The 23,747-nt window shown below is 40.6% G+C and overlaps 1 protein-coding gene across 8 annotated transcripts in view; it reads right to left on the bottom strand.

The window, feature by feature from the left end:
- Window positions 1-23,747, bottom strand: part of TSPAN4 (tetraspanin 4) — a 428,461-nt gene that overhangs the window by 51,910 nt on the left and 352,804 nt on the right. For all 8 annotated transcript variants that reach the window (XM_017811784.1, XM_017811751.1, XM_017811777.1 and 5 more), the window contains one exon: window positions 6,837-6,911. In XM_017811784.1, coding sequence (XP_017667273.1) covers window positions 6,837-6,911 — 75 coding nt within the window. The remainder of the gene's footprint in view (window positions 1-6,836; window positions 6,912-23,747) is intronic.

The raw sequence follows: 23,747 nt of genomic DNA, 5'->3' as shown, positions 1-23,747 counted from the left end.
AACAGTGAGAAATTTTAAAACCTATGACAAGGGGATGGTGTAGGTAAAGTCAAATGGATGATGGAGAAACACTGGAAGAAAAGGCAGGCCATCTGACTGAAGAGTGGCGCAGTGACCAACTCTGCCAGTTTTGCACGATTTTCCACACCCTGTTGTTTTCCAATACCTTAAGACTATCTCTAAACTGCATACGATTTGGACGGTCTTGTCCCTTCACTTTAGCCTCCATTTCTCCATTTTCAAAAGTATTAACATCTCCTGTGTGTGTGCCACGGACAACCCTGCAGGCCATGCTGACTAGGAACACGAGGCATTTCGTTACCTGAGGAGATGCCTTGCTTTGCTGAAGCTCTGTCAAAGGCAAACTTGGAAAACTTTTAAGCTCTCTTGACAGAAGCTCAATGAAAACAGTTTTCGGCAGTGGACTTGAACTAAACTTTCTGTGTGAATAATTTCTTCAGTTTTTTGTGAATCCCTTCCCCATACCAGCGAGCAGCTCTGCAGAATTGAATCATTTCAGTGAGCAACTGCACATGAGTGCAGCAGGTGGAAGTGTTTTCGGACTTATAAAGCCAAATGTGAAAGTGGTTGTGAGGACTGAGCTATACTTGAAATCATATTCACTACATTCCAATCTGCTGTCTCTGTATGGGGTGAGGCAAAATATCAATCAGGAATTACAATAATTTTCAAAATTTTTTTGAGAAACAAAGCAAGAAATGCATCAACCTACAGACTATATATTTTTACAAGCTAGCAGTAAAAGCTATAGAGGAGCTCATTACAATTTACCGTAACGTGGAAAACAAGAACGTTTTCACCCATCTCATGAGAAACAGAAGTAGCCATTATTTTTCAATCCTCTGTGGGCCATTCTATGGGCCATTTTCAACACAGCTAAGAAGGCATGGAATTTAGGCTGTAATTTTCACAGGGACTCCAAGTGAGTTAATGGCCTAATCTTTATTGAAAATTCTCGTCCTAACTTTGAGTTGCCAACAGCAGTAACTGCTGCCATAATCAAATATCATAGTCAGTGATCCTTCAGTGCTTTTGTTCCTTCCTGGCTTATGTTACTCAGTTTGACATTTAAAAAGAAAAAAATAACACAACCCCCCTCCCCCATTACTTAGTTATGTTTTTCCATTTGTGGGCATTAAATAGCTCTGCCTGCAAATCATATAAAATGCAGACATCTGAATAAACCAACTTCAAAAAAAAACAAATATAGACTTTTTTTTCCCTGTGCCTCCAAGAGAATCATCACAGTAAAAATAAATAAAGATTCTAAAACTAGAAGGATTATACAAGTTAGAACTGGTACAAGACTGCGTATTTTATTAGCATAATTTATATTCTAGCAGGATCCAATCTGGTGTTGAGAAATATGAGTATCCAGCCTCTGACAGGATAGGGCTCTGCTGCTTTCTCTTTATCACAATGAAATTAAGGTTAACCCTATCAGTACTTTGTGTATCTCTTATAAATACATAGATAGCCTCAAACAGAAATGATAAACTTATAAAAATGTCAAATGCTGCTCTGTATTAATGGAATCAAAATAAAACATACTAAGAGAATATTCCAGCTATAGATGTCTAGCCATTCACATAACCATGACTCTAACAATGTCAGTGGTGTTTGGACTGTTTCAAATGGGGCATAAATGTAGCCCGAAAAAATACTGCACTCGAGAGTGATAACAACCTGCCTTAGTTCTCATAAGCACACGAACTCCATTCAATACTCACACCTCTTGGACTGATACTTCTGACCTCAAAAAAATAAAAACTACACTTTGGGAACTTGCATATGAACATGCACAAACACCAATAGGAGCTTCCCAGTTTCTTGGGTGCTACTTTTTGCTGAAGACAACCCATTGTGGTGGGGGAAAAAAGTTTCCCCCCTGGAGTTAAAAAATGGTAACTCTCGAGGGGGTGGTGTCACTTGATGTGGACCCAATGAGCGCTCCTGCAAAATATAAACATATCACAAGCGGACCGGAAAAGGAGGGTGATGTTGTAGTTGTTGGAGAAGAGTGGTCATGTTCTAAAGCCACGAGGAGAAGGGGCAGGAACCCCTCTGGGGGGCCATGGCCCCCCAGCCCCCGGCTGGCGGTCGCAGAAACTCAGAAACAGTGTTAAACTGGACTGAGGTCTGTAACTGAGAAGCTCGGAGTTTTCTGCACCGTGAGTGGGCAGAAGGAGCAGCGGCAAAACCAGCACTGACTGGAGACCAGTGGTAGAGAGCCAGAAGAGATAAGATGCAGCAGAGACGGCCTGCATCCAAGCAGGAAGACACAGAGATCTCTAATGGAGAGAGACAGAGCAGGACTAAGCTCTACAGAGAGAGAGAGTCTGGGGTAAGAACTGTAATAAACTCCCCAAACCCCTCTGAGACCTCCTAGAGAGGAGGAGGAGATGGACTCCTATTTGAGAGGAGTCTTGGAGTGCAGCATGCACCAGAGAGAGAGAGGAGCTAAGAAGCTCAGACGTCCCAGAGCTGGACCGGGATGGCCAGATGGAATGCAGAGGGGGTGACCTTGCCCCCCCCCCCCGCTGCTGCCAGGCTGGCAGCAGCTGAGACAGAGCACAGGAGCTCTGATAGAACGGCTGAGGCAAAGGCTTTCAACTGAAAGCTGCCTGAGACGTTCTGACTCAAGGGAGCTTGAATCCCCTGAGGAAGGGACCTTCACGGGGGTCGTGGTGAAGCGAGTTCTGTCCCTGCTACACAGCCCATGGAAGAGAGAGAGAGACCTTTGATTGGAGTCGAAGAGCCAAGAGGGGTAGAGGAGAACCCCCTTGTGTGTAACGGAAGAGATCCAGCTACAACAGCCCAGTATGGGCTGCTGCTGCATGGAAAAAGAGAGGCTGCTGCCCTGAGAGTGGAAAGGATCTTTCCTTTTCCCTTCTGGACTTTTATTGGAGGGAGAAGAGATTGATCCATTGTAAATACTGATTTATCATAGGAGAGATAGTTAAGATTATGTATAGGATGTATTGTAATATTTATTTGTACAGTGATTGTAATAGAATTCCCTTCCCCCCATATTGAGTCTTGGGTTCTGTCTGGAAAACCCACCTCACACTGGGGTGAGATGTGGGAGGGCAGCTTGGCCTCAGGAATTGGATTTTAGGGGTTTCAAACCAGGACACCCACGAACCCGTCACTCTGCTGCTTTGGAAACAGTTAGGACAAAATAAAAGGCCTATATGTTTTCCTGACAACCTTCCCACAAGAATGCATTTCATCACAGCCCACATTCACTTCTGCAGAAGTCAAGAGACTTGTATTTTCCAACCTGACTAGTCAGGATAGTTGAAGGAATAGTGAACAAGGTGTAAACTCAGGCCCTGGCAAAGAGATCCACAGTGCAGCTTCAAGAAGCAAGGCATTACAGCTTTTCCTTCCTACACTGTGGATTACTGAGCTTTCTCCAAGTCCCTCTCTTTAAAATATCAGACTGCATAGCTAGTTCAGAGAAAGAGTTGTAGACTTCAGGGTGCCATTTATTTCATGAGATCAAGATAAACATTTGTCCATCAAGGAAAGACATTCTAGGGCATGAGAGTAAGTTGGCTGCTTCAAAGCTCAGAGAAGCTGCTATCAAGTCACTAGAATGAGAGGCAGAGGTAATTTTTTTTGTTTCTCCCAGGTTGATGAATGAGAACAGATGAGTCCCAGGAGCCTGTCCTGTTCACCTCCACAGCTGCACATCCTTCGACCGTAAAAGAACAAAAGTGCTGTGCCAAAAACCTGTTCATGAATGGCTGCAAAGAACTTTTGTCATTATTTGTAATAACCAACACACTACTAAAGCAACAGTCCCAGCAGTGGATCCAGACACTGTTTCACAGCTCAGGAACCCATGCAGTGCCACATTCACACGGATGCACACCCACTTCGCGGCTGATATTGCCGTGGGAGCACCAGCCTGTGGCTGTGCCCATTCTACAGCAGAAGGAACAAAAGGGACACCATTCACCAGACAAGTGCTACTGAGTCACCTGCAATACCCAGCCCTGCCATGGCACAGCTCAGCCTCTCCAATCCCTCAGCAGCAGCCAAAACATGAACAGCTCTAAATTTAGAATCAGATTCCTGCAGAGTCTCAGGAAGCTCTCTCAGCACCTGCCCCTACACCTAAATAGGGCCATAGCACTGCCTACTCCAAGGAAAGAAGAGAGTATTGATTAAAATTTGTAGCAGCAAGGAACAAAGTATCTGCTCCAAAGTTCCTCCACTTGATAAAAGCAGGAGTAAATAAAAACTGCAAGGGAATCCATTATTCAATCTCTTCTCAACCAGAAACAGAAAATAACAATTGGCCCCCATTTTATCCTGGGAAGAATTTTACACGTACATACACTCTTGACTAACAGAAAGCTACAAGGTACTTGAAAAAACTGACGACAAATATATATCTGTATCTATCTACATCTAAAATGACTGATACAGAGGCCCTCAAAGTCATAATCTGCAGAGTCCTTTTCTCCATTTGCACACAAAATTAACATTACTGTCTTCTGATGGGCAAGTGTTAGTGTAAATTGTTCCTTCACTGATTTTCCAAGGAACCACATCAACTGAATTACTGTGGTGGACTTGTTTGAGTTAGGTACTTCCCCATACACATGGCAATACCATTGCTCACATCAGGAAAGCCAGTACACAAATTCTAAACATGCTGTATGAAAATATTAGTTTTAGGCTGCTGCTGTTTTATTTATTCTGTAGGCAGGACTGTAAGTGTAACACAAGCTATTGATGTCTTTGGTAGAAGATTTAAATCATACAGGAACATTAACATCTTCAAATTTGATCATCTGCAATAAATACACAGACTACAGCAATTTGTTAACTCAGTAAAACTGCAGGTATATGGAGCCCATATTTTAGACTCTGTTTTGATCTTAAGGACAACTGCAGTGTACCTCCTGCATCAACCTACAGTACGTGACTCAGAGGAAAGTTAATTTCCTGATCTCTTTATAAAAAAACAAAAAAACCCACTGCAAACCACCAGGCTGAAGGAGGGAGGGAATCCCTCCTGATACTTTTTCACTGTTTTTTATCTCTGAAGAGTGAGGACGAACATTCCCTGTGACACACTTGTCAAGCTGACAGAACTGACTGCTTTATGAATAAAAATACTTCATTGCTTTTTTTCCTTTCCTCCATACCCACACGTTTATTGAACTATCAGTCTCAACACCAGCCAAAACCAGGGAATTCTACAAGATGATGATGTGGAGCACAACACATATTTATCTTATAAACCTAATCCTTAATATTTTCATATATTTCTTCTGTGTTCAGGTCAGGTCTTTATTTTAGGTCTGTCATTATTTTACACACTACTAGAATTTCTCTTTTTAAGATCTTCTAAGCAGAGGATCTCTTTCCCAGACTAAATCTAGGTCGTCTCCATTATCCCTCTTCATGACTTCTCTCTCCCACCTTTCTAGCACTTCTAATGGTTTCCGTAACCAAAACTCAATATTACATTCACAGTGAGGCAAGTCCATCAATTTATACAACGACATGATAATATTTTCTGACTGATTCCCTCTCTAAATATAACCAAGTGTTGTGTTTGGGTTTTGGAGGCCCACTGCATATCAAGTAGATGCCTTTATTCATGTATGACATGTAGATCTTTCTTCCATGAGGTGACAAGTAATTCAGAATCCAATGATGCATACAAGTAATTTTATATTGTCCCTTCTACTGTAATTACCTTGCAAGTTAATTCCATGTTCCAGCTACAGGATGTTGTCCGGCAACCTAGCTCTCTTCAGTCCTTCAGAAGTTCACCTGACAATCACTCACAGTGCTCATTAATAAATCTGGAACCTTTCTAGAAAGTAATGTTGACATCTTATACACTCCTAATCCAGGTTATTGCTAAACATACTGAATATAACTAGGTCTACTGTTAACCTTTATTTTATTTTGATATTTTGTGAAGGGTTTTTGTTTGTTTGTTTGTTTGTTTGTTGTTTTTTGATTTTTTTTTAATTTGCTATTTTGCCTTTCCATTCCAGAAGGTGGCATTTATTGGTCATGCACCTGATGGTTGTTAATTAATGGCAAAATTTTGCCACCTAGTCAGTGATTTTCAAGCTCCCTTAGTATTTGACAATTTTGATTGAATAGGCAGGTTTCACAGAATTATGTCCTTGTTTTGGATCTATTAATGTAAAATATTTTAAAGAAAAATTATTTTAAGGATACAGATAATTCAGATAGCCAATACTGCCCTTACAACAGAAGGAACAACAGTCAAACATAAGTAAAATTTGAAACCACAGACAAAAGCTTTGTTTATTGAACTTCTATATATTTACCTTGGCTTTCCATTAGATTCTAAGTACACATGTGCTGTAAGAAACAATGTGGAAAGATAATGAATTTTGTGCATTTGGCTGTGCTAAGGACACCTCCTTTGTGACAACATCAATGTGGCTTTTAAATTGTACACATTTTTTAAAAATCCTATTCATTCTGATGGGTATCTCTTCCTACATGCTCTTAGTGAGGTTCATTCACTTCTTTTACTTTTTGGGGGGGTTTTGGTGTTTGTTTTGTTTTTTGTTAATGACAGATGCACTTGGCAGTCTCTGTGACCTTGAGTTGTACACATGAGCAAGTAAGACAGCCCAGTCCTGCAAGGCTGTTTATGCATTCTGAGAGAGCCCCTTCTGAGAGGAGTGTCTCAAGGAAGACAAGCATGATGTGCATACCAAGCCAAGTGCTTCATGATTTATTTATAGGGAAAAGGGGCATATAAATTTGCTGAAGGGAAAAGAAAAATGAAGAATTTGACTTACCTTGTCGGTGTAGACGAAGAACAGAATCACAACAGTGAGCTCCAACAGAAATACAATTAACAGCATGATAAAAAACTGTCAAGAGAAGAAGGGACAGGGGATAAAACAAAAGCAAAAGCCATCAACATCTATTTCAGCTCTTTCTGGATGCACAGTAAGTACATTCAGCAGATCATGCAGACTGGGGAGTGGGAGTCATATAGGCAGCAAGATACAAATCCGCTGCAACATACAGCAACTGAGAAAGCAGGTAAAATAGTAGTCAGGAAACATGATGGTATCTGTGCATACATATGGCTCATTTATACCACTGGCTTCAGTGGGACAGCCTAAAACCCCACAAAGAGCAAGCCAGTGCTGTGTTTGACAGCAACACTTGAGGACTCTTCCCACACTAGGTTTTCTTTTTTTTTTCCCCACTGGATATCGTCAGTGCTACCAGTGAGATATCCAGTGACACCCAGTGATATCCAATGCTACCAGTGAAATCCACAGCTTCAACTTCCCAGTGCAAGAGAAGGTAGCCTGGGCCATAACCCATGAAGTCATAGCTCCTTTCAATGGGAATTGTGAGAGAAGTGAAAAGTATACCAAGTAGCCTTAGAAGCAGTTTCAGGTAGCTACACAAATCACCCATGAGTTTCAGTTGAAAGGGGCTGATTTGTACTGAAGACATCAAAGCAAAGTCAGTCCACCACCTTTTCTTATTAGCCATGGAACTGTCTAAAACCCAGTAGTCAAAAGCTCAAAGGAGTGGATAAAAAACTTTTAACATAGGGATTTCAGGTAGGTTCTCTAAAGCCCTCAGCTTTGATCGACTTCAGTGAGAGAAACTGTTGGCAATGCCAAACACTTCTGGAAAACCATATCCTCTGCATTTTGTTAAGATGCTGGATGGGTCTGCAGCAGCATCAACACAGCAGTTGCACAGGACTTTAGAATGAATGCTATCAGAGCAACTAAATGAAACTGAGTTTTGCAAAGATAGGTAAAGGAAAGAGTAATTTTGGAAATTTTTTAGGCTCAGGCAAAGGTCCTGCTCCCTATAACACAAACTCCACACACACTTAGCAGCCTGTTAGCAGGCTGGAATTCTAATACTGAGCAACACTGACTTAATTAGAATCTCATCCCCAAGAGAAAAAAAACAGCTTCTGTCTCTTTAGTTTCAACCAAAAGGCTGCAAACTTATGAAAGTTTAATAGCTACTAAGCCTTTATCAGAATTTCTGCACTGCCTGGTAAGTCAAAACCAAACCTTTGAACCTATGGATTTCTGTGACTGAATGGAGGGCAAAAGGTCAAGAAGGGGAAAATACTTTTCTCCTCTCGTAGAATTACTGTGTCTACAGAAATCATTGCATTTTGCCCTGTGAATCTTAAATTATTTATTTTCAAATCTTCATCACCAGTATTTTCACACCTGCCTGACCCTAATACTGGATCCTATTACTGCCCAGTTTTGAATCACAGAACCCATTTATGGTCATGATCCAAGCTGATTTCCATGTCATTACCAACCAACACTGACCTTCTGTATGGCTTTGCAAACCAATCTTGGTGCAGCTTGCTTACTTTTTACAATTTTAGCCTTCTGCACAGCATTAAATGAAATAGGACAAAGCACATCACTCTCTGCAAATATGCACAGATACTTTGCTCTATTCATTTGGCTGCAGAGCACTTTTTTGCTCATCTGTAAAGCATTGCTTTTCCAAAATGTGCATGTGAACACCACTCTCTCCCTGTGAAATTCCCAGGCATAGCTAGGATTGCATTAGACAATTTCTAGAACAAAGGAAGAGCTGATACCAATTATTAACAGTGATCAGCATTTCCTACCACAGGATCTCAATTTCATCAGCTTATCATTTTGCAAAACCGTAATTGTCTGTGTTTATATATTCTGCACTTGTTTCTGTCTAAAGGATAAAAGCTTTTGAAAGAATATCAAAAATAGAACTTCAATTACTTTTAAGAATGAAGCAGGGCAAAGTATGTTATTCTGCCCAGGTTAAATTTCTGGTGATTTAATTTGCAATCCTGTCATACCGCACTGTTTAGAGCAGGGACCCAAAAAAGTATGGCTCCATTTCAGGCACATGCCTTTTGTCTTACCCAACTATGAGTGCATTTTTGTGGGAAAGTTATTATCCTTCAAAAAACTGCATTTCACACATCCAGTAGAGATGAGAGGGCTCGGCAGCTAAAACCTGCAAAGTGTACAATCACATGCTCACGCATGACCACAACCCACAAACCATCCCACAGAGACTCTTTTCTGCTCCTGTGGTGCCCACGCTCACCCGTGATGCCTTTCTGCCATCTCCCCAGAGCCAAAAGCCTCCAGTCCCGCTTCACAGGACATGACCTGAAACATTGGGTATGTCCAGGAACTGGAATAAAATTCAGGGACCTGTTTTTCGTTTGCTCTCAAGAAAGCTTTTCCTCCCTCCTCTGCACTCAGCAGCATGGGGAAAGCACAGATGAAGCCAGGGAATGACTTTGCAGGAGAAAGGGGAGCTTAAGGAAGAACATTTTTAACAGCAGATGGAGAATGGTTTGTTTTAGGATATGATCTGGCAACCAGTTTTAGAGAACCTGTACCTGCAGGCAGCAGCCAATTGAGGCAGGAGACACCAGAGACAGTGGCAAGGCAGGGGCAGAGGACACCTGCACACATGGATGCCCAGGAGGGGCAAGGCCTTTGAGAGGATAATGGTATGGGGAGGACCCTATGCTGGAGCCAGGGGAAAAAAAAGCAAGAAACAAGGAGTGGCAGAAAAAGGAAAGTCCCCTGCACTGACCCTGATGACTGAGGACATGACATGTACAGCAAGTGAACTGGAGACTGGCAAGGGGATGTGTCATTATTTCTCAATACCAGGAACAGCAATTAAAAGTTTATCCTAATTCACAATAAAGTAAGTGAAGTTCCACAACTCAAGAGTGTTTTCCCCTGCAACACTAACTCTGCTAAAACCGCCTCATCTTCAGACTGGAGCAGGCAGCTGCTGTTGCCAGCCATGCTGGTGTGTTCACCAGCAAAAGGAGGGTGGACCTTCTGGCAAAACCATGATGGTGCTCCTGCCTTAGTTCATACGAGAGAAATAGGTATGACATTGTCATCATAGAAGGTGCTAAAATTGCAGAGTCGAGCACTCAAAATTTAGGAAATATGAGAATAAAACTCCTCTCAGTGATGGTTATGTATCATGTCTAAGTCTTTTCCTCAGAGGTTCCTCCAAGCTGGCAATTTGGTTTCATGCACTGCAGATTTTGGAAATCATACAGTGAACCAAAACTAATGTACACTGTTCAGAAAGTCAAAACCTAGACAAGTAGGATTATCCTTTATCTCCATTTAAAAAAAAAATTGGTTTTATATAAAACATCTAGTTTTATCTTTCTTACCATTTGCATTCATTGACCAAAGCCCATGCAGTTATATCACAGATAACTAATATGTATTAGCAATCCCCCTGTGTGCAGAAACTAGAGACCTGCACTGTATCTTTTATTACAAAGGTAAATTATGTGAGGTCAACTTTAAGCTGTAGAGTTAAAACTCATCGTCTGGTAAAAGCCACAAGCACCTACATGTCAGCACATGTGTCTTCCTCCTCTAAAGAAGAACCACACCTGAACTCAAATCAACTCATCGCCAAGTAGAAATCAAGGCTTCAGACTGAGCTGGCTACAAAGCACAGCCTACACACTTCAGCACATTTTCTGACTCACCATACTAAAGTGCATGCATGGTCATATGCACAACCTGTTCCTCTATTCCCACAGCACCTTCCAACAACAGTTCATTTTCAGTTCAATCCTTAGTGTCATTCCAAAGGGAATGATGCACAATCTGTGGCCAGAACCAGCTTGGCACATACCATTCAAATTTAAAAGGAAGGAGCATAAATCCACTGAAGGCTCACAGCACCCAAACCCCCACCACACTTGCTGGAAACTCTCACAGCTCCTTTTCAATTGAGTTATCTCACTGTGGTGATAAACAGAGAAGAATAAAAATTAGGTTTTTTTGGTTCACTGGGGCTGTAGGCTGTTGGTATAATAAAGATTTATGCATGGAGAAACAATTCCAAAGCAAAGCATTCATGTGAAACTCCATAAAAAAAGATTATTCTGACCTTGTACAGAGAAATGCTTTACCACACTACTTGTCAAACAGTGGGATACAACCTATAGAGGTTCAGTGGAGGGGTACCTACTCCTCAGCTTTTCATAAATTACACCTGAAATAAGCTCACAGAAGTTTTGATGAGAAGTGAGGTAAGGTGATGCATTTCTGTCTACCACTGCTGACTCTGAACCCCTAAGAAAAACACAGCCAGTTTCTCAGCAGCTACCTTTATATTCTACAAAGCCTATGACTTTCTCACAGGTTCTCATTAAAGGAATAGGGAAAAGGCAGTATGCAACTGCTATCAAGCCTACCTGATAGATATGCACCCCCCTCCTGATGTCAGAGAGAAAAATCTGCTAGAGAAGAAGAGGTCCCAACTTTCAACTCCATCCCCGTTGGAGCTGTACCAGGCTTTTGACCCACGACTTCCACTTTCCTTCATCCAGCCTCATAACATCAATGGAAGAATCAAGAACTGTACCCTACCGTACACCATTTAAAGTATGTTTCCATCACAGCTCACAAAGGCACAGAACCAGTTAACTTTACTTCCTTCCCAAACAAACATGATTCCTTGGTTTCTCAGATGTTACAGACACTTGCCTCTCTGCATGGTGACTGAGCACCACACCCTAATACACAGGATTGGGTCTTCTGCTTCCCCACTGCCTCTCCTTCCTCAATAGTTGTATCATGTTGCTCAAATTGCCCATCTCTCCACGTCAGGAGCAGCTGATCATCTCACAGTCTCCCAAACACAAAAGTGACCCAGTACAATGAAAACCAATGTGTGACTATGTTTTTAGCCTCCTAACATTTTGCTATGAGACTAAATGTGGTACAACTGATGGCAGAATCAAGACTGCCATGTTTAGACTGATTGCTGAAGTAATGACTTAGTTTGATGGAGTTCTGTCTCAGAAGAAGACAGCAAGATCTAAGTGTGCCAGACTCTCTTCTCAACTAGCTAATGACAAGAGACAGAAGTTTCTTGCAAAGTATTATTCAAATTCTCTTCAACAAACAATATGAAAGTAGTAGGAAGATCCAAAAGCCAGCAGTCTCTTTGGAATAGTGATACATTCCAAAACGATTCTAAAGTTCATGGCTTAGCAAATAAATTGTTTAGACTACACTGCATTCAAATTAGCATAAGCTACCTAAGAGTTTGAACAAACAACTTCAACAGTCAGCATGTGCTGTTTTCCATCTCACAGTGCCTACACTGTTAAACTGTCTGCAAGGTGGACAGTCAGCTTCCTTTCTGACAGAGACAGTATGAAGTACAACACATTAGCAGGTAGGTTGCACCTGTGAAAATGCTCCAGCAAGATAACTGCTCTTTCACCTGCAGCAGCTCCCAGGATGCAGAGAAAAAAAAAAAAGAAGATTTACAGGCAGTGTTTCCTCTGTAACATCAACTGTAAGTTTGATATAGTCAAGGATTTTGCCTTTAAGTGAGGCTGGGTTACCAAGTCCTCACCGATAAGCTTTAATTTCAGTATTACATTTCACTTCCTAATTAATATGCACCTCAGGTAGAAGAAATGACATGAATTTATTAGGCTAAGATAGTTGGTCTTCATAGCCTGGGAGGGTTTTTAATTTGTCTGCCTGGTCCTAATGTATACATATATAACTTTGATATTCAAGAATAGACCAGCTCTGACTGCTAGAAGACAGAGTCTCCTAAAATCACAGAAACATACAGGTTGTGTAATGACCTCTGAGAATTATCAACCCCTTTCCAAACAGCACAGTCAACTAGATGAAGCTGTGCAGAGTTATGCCCAGTCACCTTGTGAGTATCTCCAAGGATGAAGATGGACAGTCATCCACAGCCTCACTGGATACCTTTTTCCAATACTTGGCTATATTCATGATAACAAAAATATTCCATATCTCTAATTGCAATTTCCTTTGTTTTAACATGTGTCTGTTACCTCTTGTATGATCTCTGTGAATCCTTCCAAAAGCTGTATTTTCTTTAGACTCTACTGTAAGGTAGTTGAAGACATGAATAAAATATCCTCCTTGCTTTAATTTCTTAAGAAGAACAAACCCTACTCTCTCAGTCTGTCCTTGCACATCATGTGCCCCATAATCATCACAGTGGCCCTCCACTGGATTCCTTCCCCTCTGGTAAGTACACATCTCTTCTACTGGGGAGCTTCAAATCAGGCTAAGCACTTTGGACGTAGCCTTATCTTATTCTGGAAGAAGGTGTTACTGTTTCTCCATGTCAAGAAATGTAAAGGAATGTGGGGCTTGGTATGGTCCACAACTACCCAATTATTACATTTATCTTTTTATTCTGATTTGAGACAAAGGCACATAGATTAAAATGGAGGCTCTCCACACATTTCAAACATCTCTGCTTGATTTTTAGATTACGATTTGTTATGAACAGAAATACCATCAAAGATAAGTTCGATATCACAAACTCACATCCTGCACCAATCCTTCGCTTCAGGGATAGCATCCTATCTTTAACACTGAAGGTGTAATTTTTTTTAATAAATTACATCAAACTTTTGCCTACTGTCGTGGTAAGAAAGTGAGTTCTATCCCAGCTGAAACTAGGAGACATAGAAATTCATAGAGTTCCAATAAAGTCAAAAGAATTTAATGGATTTTATAGCAGGCAGACTTTACTGAGTTGTCTGAAAATGAAGAACTTTCCCTAAATTTGTTTTGTAATTTTCCTGTTATTTTATCATACGTTATATTATTTATATTTAAATAATACTTACTGGACTGAGTGGAGATGCCTCATTACTATGGCGTTGGACAATTTGGACAATTTGGCATTGTCCAAATCTTCTACCTTCTCTGCAGAAGTGTAGCATTCCCATGTCCAACCAAATTACAACACATGTATCAACAAACTTAGATGCATAAACTCAAGCACCAAAAGGGGCAACACTATCAGAGATTCTGAATGCTATAAACTATTGCCAAATTTACTGCATATTCCACACTTTGGAAAAAATCAAGCCACCTAAGAAAACTCTGAATCAATGCAAGAATTCCCACTGAGATACTGCAAAAACTGGAGAACCACCCACTCTTTATAAGGGTCCTGTATTATTGCCAATATTGGATCTGGTTTTGTAAGCACAGCAATATGATGATCATCCTGAAGCACTTTAAAAGGCTTCCCAGAACAGCTTTTTGCTAACATACTGGTACATGACTTCCACAGAATAAAAACTGATATGGTACAGTTTTTAACAGCATTCAAAAAAACCCCCAAAAAACCCCAAAGAAGCTTTCTTCCACTTTTGAAAGCAGAAGTGTTTCATGTATCACTAGTTCTCACGAGAAGTTTGATTTGACATAATTCCCCATAGGCATTTTGATCTGATATATTAATAGGAAGTGGGAACATTATGAAAGGTTCGTTTATTTTCCTTAAATTTTCTTTGATTTTCTTTTCCAAGGTACTGAGCAAGGAGAAGAGAACAGAAGAAAAAGTGCAATGGGAATTGTACTTGGAAGTGACTTCCTCTGCAGCCTGGAAGACTTGTACAGAAAGAGACAGAGCAGCGAATCAGAAATGACAGGACAGTGTCCAGACTGTAAAAATAACCGGAATGACAGTCAATAAAATCCCAGTGTATTAATCTACTACATGAACTTCAGAGCAAAAGGGAAAGGGCAGTTTGTTTCTATCAATTTCCCTCACAGTGGATTCAGATTCTACATATCAGTACCAAAGTTTTTGCTGACATTAGGTTTGAATGCTCCTTTCGTTAGTTCCATACGATTGTTTTTACTTACCACCCTCTGTAGCGCTACCTTCCTGCCCACAGCATTTAGACTCCTTGAATATTTGTAGAAATGTGCCCCATCTGAGCCTTCTCTCTGCCATGCTGTGCATATTAAGCTCTTTTATGCTTCCCTGGAAGTAAATCTCTTTAGCCTCACAATCATCTTTGTTTTCAGCATAAAAATGATAAGTTTCCTCATAAACTGTAAAAAGGCAGTAATATATATGAGCAAACTTATGAACAGAAACTCCATTATGAAAATGGCATGTATCTAAATTTGGTTCATCAACTATTATTCTCTAAAAGCCTCAATAGTTAATTCATTCTAATTGTGACAAAGTCTTGCATGCTTTATGCCTGCTGGATATATAGTACATCTTTGTTTATGTTTGGACTATATTTTTTATGAATGTGCAAGAACTCCTGCTGATCAATAAAGCTCAAAGAAATCTGCAGTAATTATTTCTGGGAATATATACAACATATGCCATCTTAACACATTAACAGTGTTTCATTTTAGTCTCATTACTGCTTTCAGTTGGAATCATTCAGTCTTTCTGCATTAGAGAGTGAGAGTTGAGAGACTTGATATTCCCATACTATGCTTCAAAGGATTTTAACTGGCATTTTATGGTATTTTTAGTAATTTTTCATATTCTCCAGCAACTGACTCAAAATCAATGAGGTGTAATCAAATATTAGTCAGGTCTCACTCTAATATCACAACAGTAGGTGGGTATAGGCCCACTTAACAGATCACAGATTCCTTAGCACAAATTGAGGACTCACTGGCCTTTTAAGGGTTGGTTCATCTCTTCTGCAAACATAATGCAAAAGTGTGACATGACATGGTGTCAATCTTTACGCTAGTTCAGAGAAAAACTCATCCTACTCATGAAGTATGAGTGGCTGTAGAAGAAATAAAACACTGGACTAGCTCTTACACGTCCCTGAGCCACTCCATTAATGACAAAGCAGTTGCTTGAGTCCACCTAACACAGGTAATGGATATAGTCAATACAAATAAAAGGCTCTGCCTTGGGTTTAATACAGTATTCTCCATCTATGGTGATGACATGCAACATTCATTAGTGTCTAAACTTACACCTTTTACTCACACTTTAACATCACCTGTGTATTCAGTAAATGAAGCTTCTTCCCTGGGATATTTCTTGTCATCTGGAGAGCCAGCATGAAACAGGATTGAACAGCTCAGTGCCCCAAGAGGAGAAGGAGAGCAGCAGCGAGTGGTCCCCACACCTTCCGTGAGGAGCGAGTGTGTTGACAGGGCTGGCTTCACACTCATGTTCACACTGAACATCTGGCTGACCTCAAGTGCTGGGCAAACTGACAGAAGTTCCCTCAAGATGATAAGGGCAAATGACACGACCATGCTGCTCAGCTGAAGGGGAAAAAAATTACTGTGAAATTCTGCAGTCCTCTCTTTACACCTACTTACAAACCCTGAGCTAAGCATGCAATGGGACCTCACCTGTCAATTATAATAGAAGATTTATCTTATTTCTAGGAGTCTCAAAACAGTGCCTAGAAACTGTGATGTATGTGTACATGAAGGAGATGGTGAGAAGATGGTCAAGAAGAGAATAAAGAACAAGGTAGAGTATTTTTTCTGTATTTAAATTCTACTGCTGGTTTTATGCCCTGTTCGCTGTTCTCAAATGTGGTACACAGAAGCTGCTGCATCAGATGAACATGGGACAGTCTTTTAGTAGCTTAAAAAATGTACAAGTAATCTGTTCAGCTTACCTAATTCTGACTTTAAGGTGGTAATGTTTTCCTACTGAGGATCTGAAATATTTATAGCATCAAATCAGCTCCGGCTATACCTTGTGTAGGTATCACTGATTTACACACACTAGCCTCCATTTCTTTACCTCCAGATTTGCATTTTTCTGAGGTGCAGGTAATTCTAATCCTTACAGGAAAAGAAGTCAATGTTGCTCTTCAATTTAGGATGCACTACTAAGGTGGTTAAAAATGACAAAAGAATGACTGGGAATACAAGCACACAAGCTGCTTTGGTAAGCCAATTGCTTTCTACCCGAGGAGAGAATTTTATTATCAGAAAAAAAATTATCAAATGTTATGCTCAAAAGTGACATGAAGGTCTGCACAAGCAAGGAACACATAGGTTACCTGTCCTTTACTTTCAAAATGGGAGAAATTCTGTTGCCTTTCAGATCTTCCAGGTGATCCTAGGTCTACAGCAAAAGTCTATCCAAAGCAGCAGAGGACAGTCTTACAGATCAGACAATAAACATATCTGTCCAGAAACTGCAAGCTCTGGCAGAAAACATGCTTTCTTGAAAGTGTTTTCCAGACCACCATGTAGTCTTATGCTCTGGTTTTCCACCATGAGGTTCCTTAGATTACTTAGCTGTCCTGGCAATTTGATGTGCAGTGACCCACCTTTAATCCTTACAGACAGTAGAAGGGCAAGATGAGGCTTAGTTTCTGGGTCCACTCTGGAAATGCCTCACAAACAGGCTTTTTTTTCCAAGAAACCTCTGGCACATGAGAGTTGGTTGAATGCTGAGGTAAAAGATGGAATGAGGGAGGCTTTTCAAGTGCTAGAGGAACTGAAGACTGCACAGGTCAGAGAAGCTGTTGTTGCTAACACACTGCTAACAACTACCAGTTAACAGATTAATCAACAAGGAGTTAGGAACTCGGAAACGCTGACAGTCATTTAGACAAACAGATTAAACCTTTCAGCTGATATAAATTAGTATAGCTCTACTGACTCCTGCACATGGTGCTGCCACACTGTTGGACTGCCATAAAGCAGGATCTTGGCACTACAAAAAGGAATGGGGACATTAGGAAAAGGTTCTTCACTGAGACAGTGGATAGTCACCAAAACAGGCTCCCCAGGGAAGTTGGGCACCAAGTCTGTCAGAGCTCAAGGAGTATCTAGACTACACTCTTAGTTACACAGTTTAGTTTAGTTAGGCAGTCCTGTGGGGAGAAGGTAGTAGGACTAGATGATTCTTACAGGTCCCTTCTAACTCAAGATACTATATGATTCTATATCTCAAAGCACATCAGGCACTAGTGGTATTGCATCATTCTGTATTAGAAAACTAACCCTATGAGGTAAGCCCTTCCTACCCACCGAGCCTAGAGTTGAGTCTAAAAAGAGGAGGGAAGGAAAACAGCTTTATTTTTTTTCTCTCCTCTGTTCCCAAATCCTTTGATTAACCACCAGCAGAGTTGAAGAAAAGAAGGTTCCATCCCCTCCTGAGTTGCAGTACCAGCCAAGCAGAAGGAGCTAAAAACTGAAAGGCAACGAAGAGCTGATTCTTCCTAACAGAGACAACCAAACTAGGGGAGATTGGTGCTCAGTACTTACAGTCCAAACAGGGCTTTCATATGCAACCCAGCACTACACAGAGAAGTGTTATACATGATGTATAATGCTCTCAGGCTGTATATATGGCATCTGCCTGGACTTTGCACTGCTTGCTGCAGTGGCTGCAGCTACCATCTCCCTGATTTTGCTAGTTTGATTGCTACAACACCAGCTTGTGCTAAACTGGAATGAGAATCTACTGTTTGATCTGTAGCATTTACTTACTGAGACGAAGTAATTCACAGGCTGGTTTTTTCCCATTTAGTTGCTTTGAAATAAATTCCCTGTCACCAATGAAGTTTAAATTATCAGCTCTCTGGATCCAGTGACACTATTGAAAACAGCAGGGTTTTTTAGTCTCCTTTTCTTTCTACTCATTAAGTTTTTCTTCATTTTCCTTATTGCTATTTCACTTACAGATGAGCTGGCTGAAGTTCAGAAAACTCTCAACAGCACAGTACAAAACATCATGGGCACTCATTTTCCCCTTGGACTACTCCATAAATGAGACTCTTTTGATGTCTGGATAGTCACACAGATATGTATATAGCATCAGCGCATTCCACAGCTGGTCCTGACCTACTATCAAGGTTTAATTTTGATCTTATTCATTCCAGCAACTGTGATGCACTACTCACTATTAACATGAGGTCCTCATTTAAATTAAAACTGAACACACAGATCTGCCTGTTATTTTCCTTCCCCTTCTCATTAACCATTGTTTCAACTTTTCTACTATAAAAATCAGGGTTATCCACAAATCAGCAAGAAGAGGAAAGTGGGTGCATCTAAGACATTTTGTTATTTATCTAATCTGTAATGTGATGGAACATACCCAACACTGGTGCTTTATAAGATGGCAGCTGGCTTTGGGTAATCAGAGAGGAATGAGCATTTTGTCTGTTTCGAGCCCTTTCCCCTTTCTAGTTTATTCTTGTGTAGGCAATGTGTGGCAAAGAATCCCCTCATCCTCTACCTTTTTTGACTGGATTATTGATCATGCTGCATCCCAGTCAGGAGCAGAAGAATGTGTTCTTTGTATCAAATCACTAGGGAAAAAAAAATGGGTCGCAAAATCTGAGGGTGAAATAAAGAACTGCCTAAGGATCTTATTTCCTTCTAGGACCTGGGTTATTATTTAAGTTTCAACTGTACAGAAACATCTATACATGTATGCTGTAACAACCAAATAAATATTAAACTCCTTCCTTCACAAAGGGCCTGATACTGTTTTTTACCAGTATTACTGTGATTTTCTGGACCAAAAGTAAGTTCCTATTTGTAAAAAACATATGCACTAGACCATGTTCATCGACCCTTTCTGGCAGCTTCTCTAAATGTTCTGTTTCACATTTAACTGAAGGCAATGTTGCAATTAGGTTGATCAGCTCAGCTGGGACAGCCTTTGAGTGGAGCCCATGGAAAAAGCTAAGTCTGCCAATTAGGCACTTTCAACAAAATAAAAATTCAGAAATAATTTTGCTTTGGGATGTTTTTATTTATCATTTGGACACAGTCCATATGATAAAAGAAATCAAAATTTGTATTCCTATTATGGAAACATGGATTAAATACTTCTCAAAGGTCATTGAAGCACACAGGATGGTGAGATGTTTTGCTGTGATCACAGAAAGATGATAAAGGCACTGAGATTTAGACAATTTGGGTTTGCTTCACAGCTCTCCCACAATCTCCCAGTGCAACTTACCCAGGGCACTTAGTTTCACTTTGCTGCAGCTCCCCATCTGTCTAATGAGGATAATAATATTTTCCATTTGTCTTATCTAATTAGATGATAAACTCTACTGGCCAGGTACCTCTGCTTACTAGGAGTTTAATACAGAACGAGCATCCCCATGGGCTGCCTGCAGGGCATACTGTAATACAGATAATAAATTACATAATCCATCATGATTTAGTGTCTAGAGCTAAGACTTTTAACCTGGACTATCCATGGAATAATGAAAGACCTCTTTCAGTGCAAGCACACAAATATAGATCTCTGCTAAACATGTATAAAAGGCAGAGAATTCAGGCAATTTAGCTCCTCAAACACAGATCTTAAGCAATTAACCTAAAAGACAATGTTTACACAGACACTGAAGGATCAGGTAGGTCAAGGTTTGAGCATGAAAGTACTTAATCAGGCATATATTTCTTTAGCCCAGAGAAATGGTCTGTTCACGTGTGCATACAGCACCTGCCTGAAGTCAGTGCTATGAACAAGCCACCATAACTGATTGTGCTGGAGTGGTACAGCAAGGTGGTGCCCCAGCTCCTGCAAGGACCTGCCCTCAGCGGGACAAGCACGTGCATTGCAATGGGTAAAGAGCACACAAGCCAAACCTTTTGTTAGAATTCACAAAGATGATGGATATGGCTAACAGCTGTGATGGTTGTTATACTACATCCCATTTGCAAAGGGAAAATGAACAAAGATAGATTAGTAATTTTGTATCAAGATAGGCTATAGAGATTTGCAGCACAGCTAGATGATCCAGCAATGCAGGACCAAATACCTATGAAAAAATCAGTGGAAGTCCATAAATTAACTTTCTCAAGTCAGACTCTTAGCTTATTACCTCTGTCACCAGCTGCAGACAGTGACCCAACCCATCAGAACAATCATGCCATTTTCTAATTACAGCTGAGCTTGTAGCAAAGGGACCTCTGTTATACAATCTTGAGCAACAAGACTAGCAGAAATGTCAAACAAATCTTTCTGAAGCAAGAAATATTTACCTGCTTCATTCACCAGTCTGCATCTACATTCAGATGTAAGATTACCTACACCAGGTTGTATACTTATCTCAAGAATGCCTGTTGCTTTGATTTCCCTAGGGAAATCTAATAATGCAAAACTTTATCTTCTTTTACATTGTAGCTAGAACAAATAAGAATCAGTGCTATTCTGTGTTCACTGAGATCTTAGAATGACAGCTACAAAACTCACCCCATCTATGTACTTGTGCAGAACTCATAGGATGGTTGAGGTTTCCTGTTTCCTTTTTTTAATTTCTTTACATTCGATTTTACATTTTCATACTATTGTATTCCTCTGCATGCACAGAAATAGGAATGGGTTTGTTTCTTAAAAGATTAATGAAGCACTTTCCTGACCATACATTGGCACTGAGTAAAGAATATCTGCCAGCTCCTTAGTTCATGGACACCAAGTCAGTCCTTTCAAGTCAGTAATCCATGAAGCTTTAGACTATCTAAACTCTCTAATCAGAGAGTTAACGTGGATCATTTTTGACTATGGTACATAGCTACGCAAAAATCTCATTTACAAAATAAACTTTACATCTGCTTTCGACTTCCTTTCTCCATCTGTCCTCTGCTACTTAATACACTTGGTCTGTCCTCCTTTCTTTCAAAAGTCATTGGCAAATGCCAGAGGTAAGCAACACTAACATTCATACCTAGCATCACAGCAACCTAATACCAAAGAGCTTACAATTGTGCTGACAACCCAATACAAATGTCATGTGGAGAACACAAAGACACAGGATCAGAGTCTCATCTGCTCTGCAACCTAGTGCATGAAATCAAAATAGGTTGAAATGTCTCTTTGATATTGCTCATTTTTCATTCACTCAAGCAAACTCCTTAGGAAATCTCATCCTTTATCACATCATCAAACAATAGCACTATTCCTAAGGCAAGACCATACACAAACATCCTTTGTCTAACATGTCTAACACCACACAAAGTTCTGCTTCTCCAATGCAGATGGGTTGAGCTACTAGTTCTTCCCATCCTGCCCCCTCACAGTTCATTTTAGGACCCCAGTAGTGCTCCATGACTCCTGCAATATCTCCAATGTCTTCCTCCAAACCATCCACTCCAGTAACAGCAGCAAATCCTCCCAACTAGTAACTGCCACTTTCCTTTCCTCTTTCTTCTGATTTTAGGATGCAGAATAAGAGGTGCCCCTGTTGTATAGGAAATTCGTGTTTCCAGTCCTTGCAGGGCAGACTACCAACAACTTATCGCTGGAATAACGTGTACTATGGGAGATATGAGCAAGTGGAGATCCGAATTGTTCTTGGTTAAACCAGGCATGACCATGTAAAATCAACAACCTAGCTTTTACTTCTTCCTTTCCTTTTAGTACTCCATCAATAACTTTTCAGTGGTTTTAAGCCCACCAGAAACCTGCTTCAACTGCGTGCAGACCCTGTCTATCTCCTGTCCCCTCGTTCTCTAAGTCTGTTCAGTGCTTGTTTCTTTACTGGTTTAGAATCTCATGAAGTTCAACAAGGCCAAACAAGGCCTACAAACATTTCCATCTCCTTAAAAGAATGACCAGGTAGGATTGGCTGAGTACATTTGCCCTAGCTGCAGCAATGACAGCTGATGAAGGGAGGCTTTGCCCTTGCCAAAGGGAGACATGAGGGCTAAAGAACCACATGAAATAAAAGGCTGAAACTCTTCCAGTACCAAGGACTGATTGCCAGATTCTGACCTGATCCTGACACACAAGAAGGCACCGCTCACTGCTGGTCACACCTGAGCTAGGCCTTCAAAAAAGCACAAAGCAGGTGATAAATTTTGCACATATAAGCTATACTTTTAGACTCAGTACCCTGTGGGCTCCTGTTGCATTTGCATTGAAGTTATAATCCATTACATGTGGCTGGTCAGATACTTCCTCCACAAAGTGGGTTTTTATAAGACTGTTGACAATGTCAAGGACTTTCGGCCTTCCTAGTTTAAATTTCCACTCATAGAACTGCCTTAATTTCGATTTATATTGTTCATTTTAGTTTCAAACCACATACCTGCCATAGAAATAGCCAGACTGACTAGTCCTGACTGGTTAAAAATCAGCAGAAACAACTGATTAGGACAGAGGTCTCGCAAGAGTCCTCTGTTGAAGGCTTGGAATCTCACAGTCATTTAGGAGATTTGAGGGGCTGTCTGCCTGAACTCATTCTGTAGTTCCCAGGGGAACAAAATGAATATGTGAAGCACAGTAAGGAACAACCTTTTACAAAGGCATCACCAGATCACCAAACTGAATCCCAGCTTCACTTCACTGGGAGGTTTGCCAAATCTCATGGGGAAGTCCTAGACTGGAGCAGCAAGATCACCTCACTTCGAGGTCCTAAGCTGAACAGGATGCAAAATATACAGTAATGCCAACTACAGCAGGTATTCACTACTCCTAAAGTTCAGCTTTGAGTGGCATCAAATTACACTTTGATAAAATACCCCAGGGATGTGGCTCAAGCCTCTGTGAAATCATGGACAGCTGGCACTTTATTAATCTTTGATTTCACAGCAGTATCCTTGTGCTGGTACTGTTGCTTCCTGACATCTCAGCCATTTGAGAGTAAATGATTGGCAAAGCCACCACTGTCAAATCTGAAGGTCTTGTTTTTCAATTTAAACCAAAATCAACCTTGTTACAGTGTTTCCTGCCTGCACTGATCTTTCTGTCCAGGACTTCAGATCATACATCCCAACAGGGCAAACATTTGGAACAGATCTCTACCAAAGGTGAGTAAAAAATAATTCAAGGATATATTGCAAAAGATATCCTCACAAAACTCCTATTTCCCTGAAAAGTTCAAGGAATCCTACATCACCTCTAACAATTCCCTTCTTGCAGGT

Source organism: Lepidothrix coronata, unplaced genomic scaffold, assembly GCF_001604755.1.
Source record: "Lepidothrix coronata isolate B3197 unplaced genomic scaffold, Lepidothrix_coronata-1.0 Scaffold1, whole genome shotgun sequence".
NCBI lineage: Eukaryota > Metazoa > Chordata > Aves > Passeriformes > Pipridae > Lepidothrix > Lepidothrix coronata.
The sequence above is the reverse complement of the archived record's forward strand: the minus strand, read 5'-3'. Positions and strand labels throughout refer to the sequence as shown.